Below are 18,137 nucleotides of genomic sequence, written 5' to 3' on the forward strand. Positions count from 1 at the left end.
TTATACTACCTTAGTGCACTACTGTACGTACTGTGTAAGAGAAACTTAAGTCACTAATACTACTTACATTCGTAAGTGGTGTACTGTACAGTAGGGAGACATCTGGTTACTGAAACATAGGGGGATCATCGGGATCACTGTTGGAAGAGGGTGATGCAGTGGTGGTTGTCGCAGAGGCGGGAGGTGGTGAGGCGCTTGGCCGGGAGGTGGGTGATGAGGTGGTGGGTGGTTGGGAGGGTGGAGTGGTGGCAGTAGCAGCTGAGTGAGGGAGGGAGACGAATCAGCTGGGCGAGTGGCTGGTTCTTTCTTGAAAAACATCATGATTGGTAGTTGTTTTTTCTTGGATTTTAGGTCTTTAAATATTTCCTGGTCGGGAACAATACCTCGTTGATTTCTTGGATGATCTTAAGGCTCCGTTCCATGGAAGGGTCGTGGTTCAGCAATGAAATCAGTTACCACCTTCACATGTCGAAATAGTTCACCAAAATTGTCCAAGCTCCAACCTTGTTGCAATTCCATAATGTCTTCATCTTCCTCGGCACTTTTTACCAACTCTTCCAAATCCTCTTCTGTAAGTTCTTCTCCATGCCCATCAATCAGCTCTTCCAAGTCTTCAGCAGCCATGTCCACAAACCCCTCACCACCCAACTGACGTGCAACACTCACATTATCATTCACATCCTTTACTATGGATGGAAATCCCTGAAGTTATTCACACACTCAGGCCATAAGGTGCACCAACAAGCATTCACTGTCTCTGGTTTAAGTTCATTGAATGATTCTCTGATGTTGGTAATGCAGTCCACAATGCTATAATCCTTCCAACACTCGACAACATCAAGGTTAGGGTCTGCGTCCATGGCACTACAGATACGACCAAAAGAGTGTTGGGTGTAATATGCCTTGAAGGTGCATATTACACCAAAACTGAACTGCTTAATCCAAGTGAGGTCTCACAAGCGCAAGATATAGTTTTAGGATAACCTTGCTAGTCTTGTAACTAGCACTCCAATGTACGAACCCAAGTACTTTATTAGCCGTGTTTCGAGCAAATACGCATTGTTGTCTTGGTTTAGGATTCCTACTTGTCATTACTCCTAAATCTTTCTCACCACAGTCTGATTTCTCTATATAAATTTTGTTCATCTGATATCTGGTTTCTCTGTTTACATCTCCTAGACTAAGTACTTTAAATTTGTCCACATTAAATTTCATCTGCCATTTTTCAGACCATGCAAAATTTTTTTGGAGATATAGCTGTAGTTTTGCGGAGTCCTCGTCACATTTAATTACAAGCCCTAGTTTAGTGTTGGCTGCAAATTGACTCATGTTGCTGTCTACGCCTATATCTATGTCATTTATGAACATGTATAATAAATAATAATGGTCCAAGTACTGAGCATTGGGGTACTCCACTAGTGACGTTACCCCAATCGGATTTGGTGCCATAAATACTGACTCACTGTTTACTGTCCTGTAACCACTCCCTAATCCAGTGGAGAACATCTCCAATTTTCATATTAGTCTTTCGTGTGGAACTGTCGAAGGGTTTGCTACAGTCAAGGTATACCAGATCATAATCATGTCTGTCATCCACTGATTCAAAAACAGTTAAAAAGAATGATAATACAGGGTGTCCATATATGATTACCCTGATTAAAGCATGGTCTACCACTGTTATTAGGGAAATCATTTATGGACTCCCAGTAGATTTGTCAGACATGAACATCAACTTGTGAAACTATGCTGAGAATCACAGATCAATTTGTGCTTCTCCAGGAAATTTTGAATTAAATTTGAAATTACGTATTGCTTCCAGTAATTTGCCTACAATTGATGTTAAACTAATTGGACGGTAGTTAGAGGATAGTGATCTATCTCCGTTCTTGAAAATCGGTATCACATTCGCTATCCTCCAGGATTCTGGTTCTACACCCATTTTTAATGACATGTTAAACAAATTTGCTAAGGGCATACTAAGTTCTTCCTTACATTCCTTTAATATTCTAGCAAATATCTCATCAGGACCTGGTGACTTATTTGGATCTAGTTTATCTATTTGTTTATTAACATCGTTACTAGTTACTACAATCTCGCTTAATCTATTTTCTTCACTATCTCTGTATATGCAGTAGTTGGTGTCATGTTTAAATCTTCGGTTGTGAAACTGATGAAAAATATCAGTGCAGATTATTGCTTATTTCTCCATTATTATCAGTCAGTTAGCCAGTATCTGTCTGTATTGGTCCAATCTTGTCTCATGTTTTTGTTTGATACATTTGGAAAAATCCCTTAGGGTTTGACTTTACCTCCCTGTGGAGGCAGTGGCTGCCAGGTCAGCTGACTGACCCAACCCAACCAGCTACACAATAGATGCAACCTCCATTTATATGTGCTAATACAACTTTTTGTAACTGTTATGTTTCAATGCAATCTTTGTTGTAGTTGAAGGTTTAATATAAAAGGAATGTGAATCAGATTCCTTGTGTGATCATTCAACAAAGCAGAGCAGTGTAAATGTAGTTTTCTCACAATTGGACATTAAATGTTAAACCAGTACAGTATTTACGGTTCCATGACAAAACCGCAACAGGCTTGTCATTTGTCAACACTAGCCTAAGCATAAAAGTGTTTTATTTTATATTTTATATACGAGACTGGGGTTTTGTTCATTGAGGTTTTATCCGGTCACCAGTATTTACATACACATACAGCTTTTCAAAATACTGTACTGTACTAAATTCTTGACTTCAAGTTGATTCTTTTCATCCATGTACTGTACAGTACAGTACATCCCTGTAGTTCATTTCCTCTACTTACCTCTCAAGTTATAAAACACCTTGACAAAGTAAGCCAAAAATATGATCCAATGGGCAAGGAGACATCATCAAAGCCTGATTCACTTAGCAACCAACAATCATTAGCATCTATGAGCTGTCACACTTGCTTTCAGTGTACAAAATTGGGCAAAACTCAAGGCAAAAGGTCACAAGTCAAAATGTACCATAGCTACCTAAAGTACCCACCTGGAATGCATCATTCTTGTATTCTGATATGCAGAACTTGATCTCCCCGGAGTCTCTGTAAGAAGCTCCATTACAATGTCGTGGGCGAATACAACCCCGTGCATTAGTGCCATTTGCTCCATTCCCTCTTCCTCGTCCACCAACACCTGTTTCCTCCATTTCTATGTCAGGATACCAGCTGGCCATCTCGTCATATACAAATGCTATTATAGCAAACCATTGTTCATCACTACAAAGGATCACCGATACTTCAATCTTATATATACCACCAACTATTATTTTGATGCTTAATCGAAGCAAAAAATTTCAAATGTTTTTCATGACACTGAAATCACAAATGAGGTAGAACAGCACTACAAAGTGAAATCACCCAGCATCATAAGTCCATGTAACAAAGACTTTATTTTCCATCTGAATTTTCATCACTCAGTGAAATTTCCTTCTCATTTCACATTTTATATTTTGTTAAAAATTTTGGTACAGTATCTCATTTCAAAAATCAAGTGGCTTTATGTTTTTTCACCAAATATTAGAATTTGGATTAAATAAAAAGATCAACTTGTAGCAGGTGTTTCTTGTAATGGTAACAGTTGTCGAGACAAAGTTGTATGCTGACAGGAGTGGAGACAACAGGTAATGGCTCCTCACTTCTCTCTGTGGACACCTGAAAAGTAAAAACAAAATATCCATACAGTATATATTAACAATTGCCGGTACAGTACTGTATAGAGAAAAGGTCAAGCCTTTAGCATATACCTGTACTGTACTGTGATACAGATGTGTAACAATACAACTTTAGACGACTAAAAAATCATGAATAAATAATGGAAAAATTCATACCTTGTAAGCTAATTCAATTGTGTTATATTCTCTGTGCTGTACTGAGTTAAGTGGTAAACCTATGTTTTCTACGTACCTCATGTACTGCATGAGGTTTAGTTCCATTGGATCTAATATTCTTATAAATTGTTGTCCATCATGATCACTGATAAGAGATAAATAGGGATATACAGTACATGTATAGAGTACTTTCCTTCATCCATTAAATTCTTGCATACCCAGATTTTTTTTATTTAAGGAAATAAAGACTATGAAAGCTCATCAAATGATTAGTACTGTATGGTACTGTATTCTAAACTTATTCAACCCACATTGGCATTAGTACTTATAAGCAAACACTGTAATCAAATGATGCAATACAAAAACTTAAGGACAATGGCAGCTATAAAGTTGGTATGTACATTCTCCCAAAAAAGTATCGGCCCCTTTTCTCATCGATACAATGTGTCACAATGGACGAATATTTCCAATCACTAATTGTGATTCCTGCATTATGTTGGTAGACCTGCCTTCCTAGTGTCTGTTAGTTCCCAGTTATTATTTCTTGCATTTGTTGTAATTATGCTGAATCACCACACTATCTTTAGTAGAATAATATAATGATATTGTATTAATGTAGCAAAAACATATCAACGGCAGTCAAATACCCTGTAGTGGGTGTTTTCTGCTGGAAATCCATTACCAACACTAGTACCCGAGACTCATTGGAAAATACAGCTTGCACCGACAGACATGGAGAAACGTCACTTTCCGAATAACAGTACAGTAAATCCTCGATAACATGGCACATACTCTGGCCTTGCCGAGTTATCCCAAATTCCGTCTTATCGAGGTATTTTCCCCCTCCTACTAAAATACAACAATAAAAAATTATCGACCCATATATGTGTACATGTAATTACTAAATGTAAAAAAAGTAACATTTACCAGCACTGCAGGTGAAAAATGAAGCATCATAGTAGGTGACACATGCATGGTAGGTGACACAGGTATGGTAGGTGACGCAGAGGCATGGTATGTGATGCAGAGGCATGGTAGGTGACACAGAGGCATGGTAGTTGACACAAGGGCATGGTAAGAGACACAGAAGCATGGTAGGTGACACAGAAGCATGGTAGGTGACACAGAAGCATGGTAGGTGACACAGAAGCATGGTAGGTGACACAGAAGCATGGTAGGTGACACAAGGGCATGGTAGGTGACACAGAAGCATGGTAGGTGACACAGAAGCATGGTAGGTGACACAGAAGCATGGTAGGTGACACAGAAGCATGGTAGGTGACACAGAAGCATGGTAGGTGACACAGAGGCATGGTAGGTGACACAGAGGCATGGTAGGTGACACAGAAGCATGGTAGGTGACACAGAGGCATGGTAGGTGACACAGAGGCATGGTAGGTGACACAGAAGCATGGTAGGTGACACAGAAGCATGGTAGGTGACACAGAAGCATGGTAGGTGACACAGAAGCATGGTAGGTGACACAGAAGCATGGTAGGTGACACAGAAGCATGGTAGGTGACACAGAAGCATGGTAGGTGACACAGAAGCATGGTAGGTGACACAGAGGCATGGTAGGTGACACAGAAGCATGGTAGGTGACACAGAAGCATGGTAAGAGACACAAGCATGGTAGGTGACACAGAAGCATGGTAGGTGACACAGAAGCATGGTAGGTGACACAGAAGCATGGTAGGTGACACAAGGCATGGTAGGTGACACAGAAGCATGGTAGGTGACACAGAAGGTAGGTGACACAGAAGCATGGTAAGAGACACAGAAGCATGGTAAGAGACACAGAAGCATGGTAGGTGACACAGAAGCATGGTAAGAGACACAGAAGCATGGTAGGTGACACAGAAGCATGGTAGGGCACAGAAGCATGGTAGGTGACATACAGAAGCATGAAGAGACAGAAGCATAGGTGACAGAAGCATGGTAGGTGACACAGAAGCATGGTAGGTGACACAGAAGCATGGTAGGTGACACAAGGGCATGGTAGGTGACACAGAAGCATGGTGGGTGACACAGAAGCATGGTAGGTGACACAGAAGCACGGTGAGCACATAGGCAGCAGTAGGCAAGAGCCACAGCATAGTAGGTGACACAGGGGCATGTAGGTGACACAGAGCATGGTAGGTGACACAGAAGCCACGGTAGGTGACAAAGAGCTACGGTAGGGACACAGAGGCATGGTAGGTGACACAGAGGCATGGTAGGTGACACGAAGCCAGGTAAGTGACACAGAGCATGGTAGGTGACACAGAAGCATGGTGAGGTGACACAGAAGCATGGTAGGGTGGTCAGAAGCATGGTAGGTGACACAGAAGCATGGTAGGTGACACAGAAGCATGGTAGGTGACACAGAAGCATGGTAGGTGACACAGAAGCATGGTAGGTGATATACAGTATTACCCCGCCTAACGCGGTTTCACTTAACGCGTTTTATCATATACGCGGTGCCTCGCCAGAGCTGAACTTTCACTTAACACGGATTTTTTCCACATATACGCGGTGAGTGTCCGGCTCGAGACGCTATTTTTAGATTTGCCCCACCCGCCACCCTGCCTGACTGCCTGTTTTAGCTCATAAAATTCATACAAATTACCCGGCCAGAATATAATTTACATTGCTGGAATTCTTATAATTTGGTGATCATTTTGAATATAAACATCATATATTTTGCATTAGACATACAAATTTTAGATAAAAATTTTTCTCAGAGTAACTATGTTATCTTTTGTGCAAAATATATGACATTTATATTCAAAATATTCCTGGTCTTACAAGGAATCCAGCAATGTCAATTATATTATCCTAACTTTAGTTTGAGGTATTATTTATTAAAATTTAGTGGTTATCCCACACATCTCCTTGGGACGGTTGGTGGGGGGTGGGGGGGAGGGAGGGGACCGACCGACCATCTGTTACCCGGTGAAGAATTATTTTTTTTTTTTTAACTGAAGATATTTGTTTTAGCTCATAAAATTCATACAAATTACCCGGTCTGAATATAATTTACATTGCTGGAATTCTTATAATTTGATGATCATTTTGAATATAAACATCATATATTTTGCATTAGACATACAAATTTTAGATAAAATTTTTCTCAAATTAACTATGTTATCTTTTGTGCAAAATATATGACATTTATATTCAAAATATTCCTGGTCTTACAAGGAATCCAGCAATGTCAATTATATTATCCTAACTTTAATCTGAGGTATTATTTAATACTAAATGTTAAAAACTCTGGAAGGGAGGATTGGTGGGGGGTGGGGGGGAGGGTTGGGACTGACCGCGCGGTTGGAAGAGGGGGGGAGGCAAGGTGGGGTACTTTGATTGACAGATAGTGTCGTGAAGATTATTTTTTTTTTATTAACTGAAGATATTTGTTTTAGCTTATAAAATTCATACAAATTACCCGGTCAGAATATAATTTACATTGCTGGAATTCTTATAATTTGGTGATCATTTTGAATATAAACATCATATATTTTGCATTGAACATACAAATTTTAGATAAAAAAATTTCTCTAGGTAACTATGTTATCTTTTGTGCAAAATATATGACATTTATATTCAAAATATTCCTGGTCTTACAAGGAATCCAGCAATGTCAATTGTATTATCCTAACTTTAGTTTGAGGTTATTATTTATTAAAATTTAGTGGTTTTCCCCCAAAAATTTCTCTGAGAGGGAAGAGCCGGCAGTGTAGTGTGAGAGGGGGAGGGAGTTGAGTCCATTATTTGAATGGACATTAACTTGGCGACTGTATTTCTCTATTTCTCTTAAGTATTAATTGTGTGCATGTACCATCATAAAATTAAGATGTTATTTTTACTACAACATAGGTATGTGCCTTCAAAAAGTGGAGTTTGGGGGTCGGGCCGGTTTCTATTGGAATTAATCCCATATGTTCTGTTGTTCACTTAACGCGGATTTCACTTAACACGGGACCCTCTGGGTTCTATTGACCGCGTTAAGTGGGGTACAACTGTAAGTGGTGAAGGGACTATGTACAGTACAGGGGGTCCCTGGGTTATGAACGGGCTCCGTTCCTGACGACGTTCTTAAGTCGGATTTGTAAACAAGTCAGAACACATGCTATGTGCAAGTCCTGCTTAACGTTGTTTCGGTACTACGTCGCTAAACTTTAGACCAAAAATTCGTTTAACATCCCAGTGATCTGATACTACGTCATTTTGAGTCGTCACGGACTACTGTCTATGGCGCATCACCCTCTCGTCTGACCGCGCTACACTCTCTCGGCTTGCCGAAGTCTCAGTGACTCGCCACCCTCCTCCTCTGCTCCCGCCATACTCCTCCCCTCCCACCATCCGCCTCCTCTGCTTCACTACCCACCACACACTCACTCTACCACCTCTGCCCATTGGTGAGTACCTATGCAAACTTAGTACTGTAGTTGTACATGTAAGCATTATTTTCTTTAGAAAAGGCAATGATTTTCTGTATATGTAATGTATTTCATGGGGCAAAGGGAGGCTCAGGAACATAACTCCCGTATTTTATCTATTTCTTATGGGAAAAATTGATCCGTTTCACGTTGTTTCGTATAACGTCGAGTTTTTAGGAACGTAACCCCCACGTTAAGCGAGGATTTACTGTATACATCTAAAATCACTTATTTTAAGACAAAAAAAGAAATAGAATGACAAAATACAGTGTTTGAAAGTACTGTACTGTAAAAAAATAAGTCCTCGGGTAAATAAAATACTGTAAATTCCAAGATTAACCTCATTCATATTGGCGGGCGTTCGTAAGTCAGGGACCCCCTGTATACAGACTGTACAATACGTACGGTAATTTGTTCACTTACATAAAATAAAGAATTTTACATGTACTGTACCAAGTATTTTCATTTGAATAGAGTACTGCACTGTACAGTATTTTCACTTACACTATGTTAACACTAGTCCTTTAGACTTAGAAAGTGCTTCTGAATCTTGTCCCGATTCTTTTTTATATCGTAAAATATGTTGGACTTGATTCCAAACTCCTCACACACCATACGCATGGATGCCCCAGCATCCACTTATTCTAACACTTTAATTTTCTCCTGAAGACTCAGGGAGGCAAGCCACGCACACTCGACCACAACAATAACAAGCGCTGACTGACCCACGCTTGGAATGCAGCCCGGCGTCCCACGTGGCATTGCTCTTACCCACGCGGCCAGATATGATGAGATTTTCCCAGATAATTTTATATATCTTGGCATTTTCAGAGTTATACTATAATATATTCTGAAACCATATCCATACAGAGTTATATGAACTTCTGAGTTATCAAATGCCGAGTTATTGAGAGTTTACTGTATAGCTATAAATCAATGTTTGTTAGCTATATACAGTATATATATATACACAGTCTCTCCTCGACTTACGACAACCCGGACATACGACGGTCATGGTCGTATAAAATATTTTTCACATTATGTATTTTCGAGTCCCGATGTTAGTGATCACGCTGTGTACTGACAAAATTTTTGTTTGTAATTCCCTTTAAAATGGCTGGCAAGCGTAAAAGTGAGAGTTCTTGCGATGCTGAGAAGAAAGAGACACCCATTTTAGAATTTCTATGTATTATTTTTGCCCTTTCGACTTACGACCTGGTCGTCGGGATGGAACCCAGTCCTAAGTCAAGGAGACTGTATAGCATTATGTTTACCTCATTGCTTAGGCCTACGTCATGAAGTGCGATGATACTGCCACGTGTTGCCTGTGATGTCTCCATCGTGACTGTCAATCCCATGAGTGGACTTGATGACATCGTCTCATTGTGTGTATCAGAAAATGTTCCCTTGCCAGCACGAATCATGAAACAATACGTTATATTCATAATTGTTACCTCGTCAACTGGGGTAAAAGTAATATTAAAATGCAGTAAATCATAATGTCATTGTTCTTGGATATGGCATCATAATACACCTGTAATTACTATACAGTATTTGCAAATGAATGTAATATAGGATCATAGTGTTTCAGTTTTCATTCGAAGCAATTCCATTGTAACCTCGGTTCATGAAAACAAAGTAACGGTATACCTGTATTCCTATTTGGCAACCTATCCCCTGGGGTTGAAATAGTATCTAAGATGCATAAATCAGCGGGATTACTCATGACATTATTGGTTTTGCATATGGTATCACAATTCATCCTATTTCATTACATTATGTAGACAATAGGTGGTATACTGTAGACATCATGGTGATTATCAGGTGCAAGAAGAAAGAAAAAAAGGTGCAACTCACAATCAGAAATACCAACCGAACTTTGACTGTTGTGCAGTGTTATGGTGTTCATTTACAAATACAGTGGTCCCTCGGTTAACGAATTACCTCCCATAAGGGTCTTCAATTCAAATTAACGAACAAAACTTCGATTAACGAAATCCTTACGAACAACACGTTTTGTCGTGGGCATCAGCTGACGGGCTTGTCTGCCAATTCGGTAATCTGTTCTATGTTTACATTCGTTTCCAATGGAGTAAATAAAAAAAAAAATTGTGCTCTTTAATATTTTACATTTTTTATATTAAAATTATTAGTCATTTTAAAATTTAGTTAACACATTGATAATATATGCAGTTCAGGGAACTAGTTTTTGTGCGCCCATCAGCCGCTTGACGCTGTCAGCCACCAGGCGTCAGCTTGGCTTTGTTGACAGTGGATTGAACATCTATTTTGTTGGTGTCTTGAATATTTTTGCATTTTTACAATGAAATTATTGGTTATTCTGAAATTTAGTAAACATATTGATAATATATAGCACAGTGCAGTGTTGATTTAAATAAAATAATCTTGAATTACACCTAGTGAACTTAAAATTTTATTGGTGAAATGATGGCATCAAGCATGAGTCCCTGAAAGGTGATTTCTCCTCCATCCCTAGTTCCTTCTCTTCTCCTCCACCCCCACTTCTAATTCCCATCATCAACCAGGAACCTTCTACATACACACCTCAAAGTAAGTGTACTTTACTGCATTTTGTTTTTACTTTGTATGTACTTTTCTGTGAGCTGGAACCAATTACCCAATATCCCATTGAAACAATGGATTCGGTTAACAAACGACTCTGTGGAACGAATTGCGTTCGTTAACCGAGGGACCACTGTACATCAGGCCCAGGGGTACATACTTTTTTAGGAGAGTGTACTAGTACAGTACATACAAAATAAAAAAATAAAAATAATTTACCTCCTCAAAACTGAAAAATCTAAAAACTGGGAGAGTGAAGCAGAAATAACCTGCATCCAAATGTAATTTAATAAAATATGAGTGACAGAAGTCACTAATTTTGGTAACTCAATTCTTGACCCACAAAGTTTTCTAAGTCATTTCCAAAGGTAAAGGTTAAAGAAAGGAATAACCATTTAATTTCTTGATGATGTACAGTCACTCCAAAAGGTATCTTTATGCAGGAGTCCGATGAATTTCTAAATGAACACTGCAGATCCTGTTGTCTCGGTAGGGTTGTCAAAATCCTTCATCGGTTGTGTCATATTTTATCCCACAAAATCGTAAAATTACCTTTTGGAGTGACTGTACAGAATTTTTTCATTAGCTCTTCATTGATATAGAGTACAGTGCTGTACAGTACTATACAGGAAAAGTTGTTAGCAGATGCATCCCATCAATGAATAGGTTGTCAATCCATTATTATCATCAACTAATGAAAACCCTCAAAGATAACTCCGACTAAGATTGGGATCTTTTCCATTAATTTTCTACACAGTCTGTCACTTCTCATTACAGGTATTTATTATTTAAATACATAACTGTCACAGAATTTATATAATAATAATATCACTGATAATAATATCAAAAATATACTGTACCCAAAAAATAACAAGGATTTACAGAAATTTTTGCTTAGTTCCGTGATTTTGCCTTCACAGTGTTTCATACCTAAACAGCGTTCAATACTTTTCACCTGCAGCAACATGTGACTTATTTTTGATAAGATAAACCAACAAGACATACCTAACCTGACCTATAACCCAACCACATATCTAACCTATAAACCAACCAGACATATACCTATAAACCATCCAGACATACCTAACCTGGCCAATAAATCAACCGGACATATCTGACCTATAAACCAACTAGACATATGTAACCTGGCCAATAAACCAACTAGACATATGTAACCTGGCCAATAAACCAACCAGGCATATGTAACCTGGCCAATAAACCAATCAGACATAGGTAGTAGGCAGCTATCAAACAGGAAGGTTTAGATATTGGAAGCATAATGTGTTGTCTAATGGCAGACCCTGCTGCCATATGTAACCAAGTCTCAGGTTGCTGATCTGACTTTTTGCCTCATTTACACACAATTGCAGGGTCTCAATTGTTTCTCTTACCATTGACAACACAACATACATATATTGTTTCTCACTTTTGATCTTTTTTAATTTTTGTTTTATTATTTAAGGTGATCCAGCAGTCCAAACAGCATGCATCGAATTCACTCAAAGAACATGTAAAAAAAACAAAAGTAGGAAAGTTGTTATTCCTCCACCCACTTCTTTCTATTCATAAGGGTAAGAAACCAGATGAGCAACATTGTTATAGAGAAATCCAACTGTGAGAAAGATTTAGGAGTAATGATAAGTAAGAATCTTAAGCCTAGTAAACAATGTGTATTTGCTTGAAACAAGGCTAACAAAGTGCTTGGGTTCATACAAAGGAGTGTTAGTTACAAGACTAGCGAGGTCATCCTAAAACTGCTGTACCGGTATATCTTGCGCTTGTGAGAACTCACTTGGATTACGCAGTCCAATTCTGGTCACTGTACTACAGAATGGATATAGAATCCCTAGAAAGAATTCAGAAGAGAATGACAAGACTAATCCCAGGTATTAGGAACCTTGAGTACAGAGACAGGTCAAAGCATCTTAATTTGCACTCCCTCGAGAGACGCAGAGTGAGGGGCGATATGATCGAGGTGTATAAATGGAAGTCAGGGCTAAACAAAGGTGATATAACAAAGGTACTCAAACTATCCAACCAGGAGCGAACTCTTAACAATGGTTTTAAATTAAACAAATTTAGATTTAGGTGCGAAATTGGTCAACATTGATTTGGAAATAGTGTAGTGGAACAAGTTACAAAACATCATCATTAACTCAAATATGCTGGATAGCTTCAAACATAGGTTGGATGGATATATGAGCGATAGGGGTTGGGTGTAAACGGGACTTCCCTGTATGGGCCAATAGACCCGATGCAGTTTCCTCCATTCTTATGTTTTTTTTATGGCAGTACTGTAATTTCATGTCTACATGCTTTGTAGATTAAGAAATAAATAATTATCTTAAATAATCCGCTGACAAATTTGTGGTGCCAATTGTTCTTTCATCTCTTAAACTATACATTTGTGATCCGGTCCTAGTAAACATATGTAAATAACACCTGAGCCTCACATTGGCAGTTTTATTACCATAAATATTGATTTGTTTGTCTTTTGTTTTCAGTTTTACAGGCTTCAATTTCTTTTTCTTTTCTTTGTTTATTGCCTGTATACCAGGTAAATCTTTTTTTTTCTTTTTTTATGCATATGATTCATGAAACTCTTCTATGTATAAAGGATAATATTCATATAGTTTGATTTGAGTCCCATATTATGGGTTCGGATGCATTTCCAATTTCTTTTGAGTAGCATTGGATTCTAAGCGAACTTTATGTTCATATTCTTACTGTTCTTCCTGAAGGGAAGGAGAAGCCAACCATCTTGTTTTTCTATGGTATGTTCGGTATCGCATCGCAAGTTATCTCTGTGCTTGTGGAGGATGAAGACCATCTGCAAGAGTTCATCTGTCAGCATGGACTATTTGGGAGGACGTGCAAGTGTTCAAAAATACGGCAGAGAACTGACAGTGAACAAGAAATATTTGCTTCAGTGTAACAACCGATCATACTCTTATGTCCACAAAAGACATAAAATTACACACTGCAGCTTCACAAAAAAGTGCTTTCATTGGTAGCCGAGAGCAAAGTAAGTTCTTTCTACTTAATATGCCAAGGAGTCCAGGGGCTCTGGAAGTTAGGTAACATTTCCAGAAATTTTGGTGCAATTCCAAAAATTATTTTTACTCCTAGCCATCTCCCCCATTACCAAACTTTTAGACTTACCTTTTCTATAGCAGTTTTTCATGCTGAATACAGTGGTCACAATGAGAGTTTGGGGAAATGTATAATTAATGAGTTATGACCCTTCTTACCCTGTCCCATCAAAGGTGGGTAGGGCTTCAAAGCAAAGGGAAAATGTGGAATTAAAAACCAAACGAAAGAAACTTAAGCTAATCTGGTCAGTTAATTTTTGCTTTTGGACAACACAGGAATCTTAGGAGTTTTTTCTTTGCAATCAATAGCTTAGACAATTTTAAGACAAATTTCTTCAAAAACATTTTCCTGGCAAATAACTTAACCTAACCTCTTAACAGAGGGGAGCTGGAACCCCCTGACTTAAACAAGTCGTTTGCAATAGAAAAGTCATAAAAGTGTCTAAGAAATGTCAAAACTACCTATAGAAAAGATAAAAAGCCCAAGATTCCCGTGTTGACCGAAAGTAAAATATATTACCATCTAGTCACTGTACTCACTTACCGGGTAATTATTCAGCAAACAATGGCATACGATATAGGTTCATAATGTAACCTGACACCAGCATACAATTTAGGCTTCTTTGCCGAGTGTTTGCGGAAAATGACAAGTCAAATTCCATATGACCACACAAAGCTGTCTCTTCTGTTTATGCCTAATTTAGCAACTACAGTATAGTTAAATTGTTATTTGTCCAGTCACGGACGTTTACTTACTACTGTCATTTGTACAGCATTCGTTCTGAATGATCGACCTGATGATCATCCTAGATTAATGAAATCAGTTGCTTGGGATTGACCAAATTCATTAATCTACTGATAATTAATCAGCCTTAACTAATCAGAATAAGGTAATTATTGACGACTGACCTGCAGCCAATTTTTATAGAAAACGATCATAAAAACGCTACAATTTCACTGGGTTTTTTTAGTGGACACTCGTAGTTTGTGCAAATGTGTTAAAAAGTGGTTGCTTCTAAATTAAACCTAACCTAACCTTAGTTGATAAGAAAAACAAGCAGTAGAAGCATTGTTAGAAGACCTCACTAATCTAACCAAACAAACCTACCTAACTTCCTAGCCGAGGGGCGGACCCCCGGTATATTAAACAGAAAGACATGACAGCATCTGCCTGTACCAAACGGCTCATAAGCATATACTGCGCATCAGAATTGATCTGGCCCCCGGCACAGGGTTACCAAAATATTGTGCTGCCAAACCACAGTGGATAGCCCTCAAAAGGAGCAGCAAAACCTTAAATGTAGCCCAAATATTATGACTCTATAACCTGCCGTTTCACACTCCTGTACTGTTCCAAGCGTATAGTCATTGGAGTGTGTGTACTAGTATATGTGTGAGATGGTGTAGCCTATGTGTGTTAATTCCTGTTCTGTACATATCAGGTATTGGTGCCTTCTGTATTGAGACAATAAACACCAACAAAATCAAACAGTATATTACTGACCGACGGTGCATACAGTAAATTGGCGACGAGGATCAAGCACATACATCTATTCACAACATGGCCACTGCTATACCAACACTACAACCTCTAGAGCTAGAGGAGACTGACCAAACACAAGCATGGACTGACTGGATAGAGCATGCTGAAGATGCCTTCATTGCATTCAACATAACTGAAGATGTCAAAAGACTAGCACTCATCAGATTCTATGGAGGAAAGAAACTGAAGAAAATCATGAAGACATTGCGTCCAGCGATACTGACAGACAAAAGAGAACCAACGTACAAAACAATGAGAATGGCACTTGATGAATACTTCGGTGATAAAACAAATGAATTATTTGAACGACACAAGTTCCGGATGCTGGCGCAGGAGGTCGGGGAAAGTACACACAACTACGTAACCCGCCTACGTACACAAGGGGCCAAGTGCAACTTCGACAACTACAACCTTGACCAAGCCATCATCGACCAGTTGACGGAGAAATGTACTTCACATAAGATGCGTCGTGCATACCTGAAGGAGACAGACATAACAGTACAGAAAGCTCTACAAATCGCTTACACTTATAATCAACTGAAGCCCAAGCTTGCCAGATGGAGCAAGGTGAAGAAGGCACCAATGTGAACAAGGTAAACACAAGATACAAACAACAACAGCAGCGGGACTTGGAAAGCAATTGAAGACAACAAAGTAAGGATATACCATGCGACCCAAAACTGAACTGTCTCGGGTGTAATGGCACTGGCCATCGACATGGACAGAGACAATGTCCCGCATTTGGAAAAAATTGCAACAACTGTGGAATCGTCAACCACTTTGCCATAGCGTGCAGGAAAAAACATAACCGACAAGAGAGGGTCAGACAACTGACGGAGGACAGTTCGACGGGTAACGACGACAATCACGTACACCAGGTGTCGTCCAAGAGCACAAAAGAATCTGACGATGGCCATACCTATGTGTTCAGAGTGACATCAGACGACACTGCAGAGGAAAAGGTGATGATAGAAGACGTACCGGTCGGAATGTTAATTGACTCAGGGGCAAACGTCAATTTAATTGACGGGGGCACATTCGACCACATCATCAAAATACGACCGAACATAGTACTCAAGGAAACGAATATCCAACCTAAAGCGTATGGAAACATTCCCATCCCACTCCGAGGAGAGTTCTTTGCAACACTGTCAAAAGGATCGAAGAGAGTCGCACACAAAATCCTGGTAACAACAGCGAAACAGGGAGGGAATATTCTGAGTAAGCGAGCCAGCTTAGATCTTGGCCTTCTCAGTATCCACCAGAATAACAGGATTACGACCAGTGAGATGCCTTCATCAACCCGGAGGATACTGGAACAACATCTACCAGCGCTGAATAGACTGGGTAGAATGAAAAACTTCCAACTCAAGCTCGACATCGACCCAAATGTCAAACCCGTCACACAGCCACCTCGGAGAGTACCATTTCACATTCGAGGTGCAGTCGAACAGAAGATACAAGAAATGCTAGATAATGATATCATCGAGAGCGTGGAAGGCCCTACACCGTGGGTGTCCCCATTGGTGACTGCTCCAAGACCAGAGGGAGATATCAGGATATGCGCAGACCTCCGCATAGCAAACAAAGCAGTGAAACGCATGCGCCATCCTATACCAACCGTGGAACAACTACTCAGCGAAATTAACGGGGCCACGAAATTCTCAAATAACGACCTAAACTCATACAGTGGGGTATGCTATAACGAACGTAATTGGTTCCAGAACCTCGTTCGTTATAGCATTCGTTCGTTATAGGATTAATCCGTTCCAGGCCCCCAAATACAACCACTTAACACTGGAAAAATTCTGTGGAAAATGTAAAAAATACGGTACTTTATCTTACCTTAGTGTTATTCAGCATGCAGGTACCCCTAAACACTGGCACATCACTATCACTTCCACTGGGAGTCTTGGCTTTAAGGTCCTCAAACAATTGTCTGGCCTTCTCACAAATTATAGCTTCACTAATGTTACCACCTGCCATTTCTTTCTCCTTTATCCACACTAAGAGTAAATTTTCCATCACTTCAATCACATTACACTTTGCTTTGCTAAGTCTAAAGATTCCCTTAGCCACTTGCACAGTTTTTAACTCCTCTTTATTCTTCAAAATCGTACATATAGTAAATTTAGCCATCCCATATTCATCACTAAGTTTCGCAATGCTTCTCCCATTCTCGCGTTTCTTTATAATTTCTTTCTTAGTTTCAAGGGTTATTAGCTTTCTCACTCGCTTTGGACGACTCATTGTTACAATTGTATACTTGTATAACAAAATAGTTATACAAATAACGCGAATTTCCACATCAAAAGACGAAATTTCAACAATAACAGTGGTGCACTGGCTACACAATGAGACAAAGATGGCGCCTGACGCTCTTGTTGTGGGTCGTGGTTCAACAATATTCATGCGCCAGGCGAAATAGTCCCGTATTCATCCGCGTTCGTTGTAGGAGTTGCGTTCGTTATAGCATTCTCAATTTTAAAGGTAAAACCGTTCGTTATAGGAATATTCGTAGTAGGATCCGTTCGTTACAGCATACCCCACTGTACTATCATCAGATCGAGCTAACCCCCGAATCGAGAGACATAACAACATTCTCGTGCGACTCCGGTATCTACAGGTACAA

The 18,137-nt window shown here is 39.4% G+C and overlaps 1 protein-coding gene across 3 annotated transcripts in view; it reads right to left on the bottom strand.

Moving 5' to 3' along the window:
* Nucleotides 1-18,137, bottom strand: part of LOC121862376 (kelch-like ECH-associated protein 1) — a 141,526-nt gene that overhangs the window by 55,800 nt on the left and 67,589 nt on the right. For 2 of the 3 annotated variants that reach the window (XM_042360633.1, XM_042360634.1), the window contains exon 2: nucleotides 3,027-3,690. The exons of the other annotated variant lie outside the window; for it this stretch is intronic. In XM_042360633.1, the coding sequence (XP_042216567.1) occupies nucleotides 3,027-3,212 (186 nt within the window). In that variant the 5' untranslated portion in view covers nucleotides 3,213-3,690. The remainder of the gene's footprint in view (nucleotides 1-3,026; nucleotides 3,691-18,137) is intronic. 3 annotated transcript variants of the gene reach the window in all.

This window comes from Homarus americanus, unplaced genomic scaffold, assembly GCF_018991925.1.
Source record: "Homarus americanus isolate GMGI-L3 unplaced genomic scaffold, GMGI_Hamer_2.0 scaffold31037, whole genome shotgun sequence".
NCBI classification, from domain to species: Eukaryota; Metazoa; Arthropoda; class Malacostraca; order Decapoda; family Nephropidae; genus Homarus; species Homarus americanus.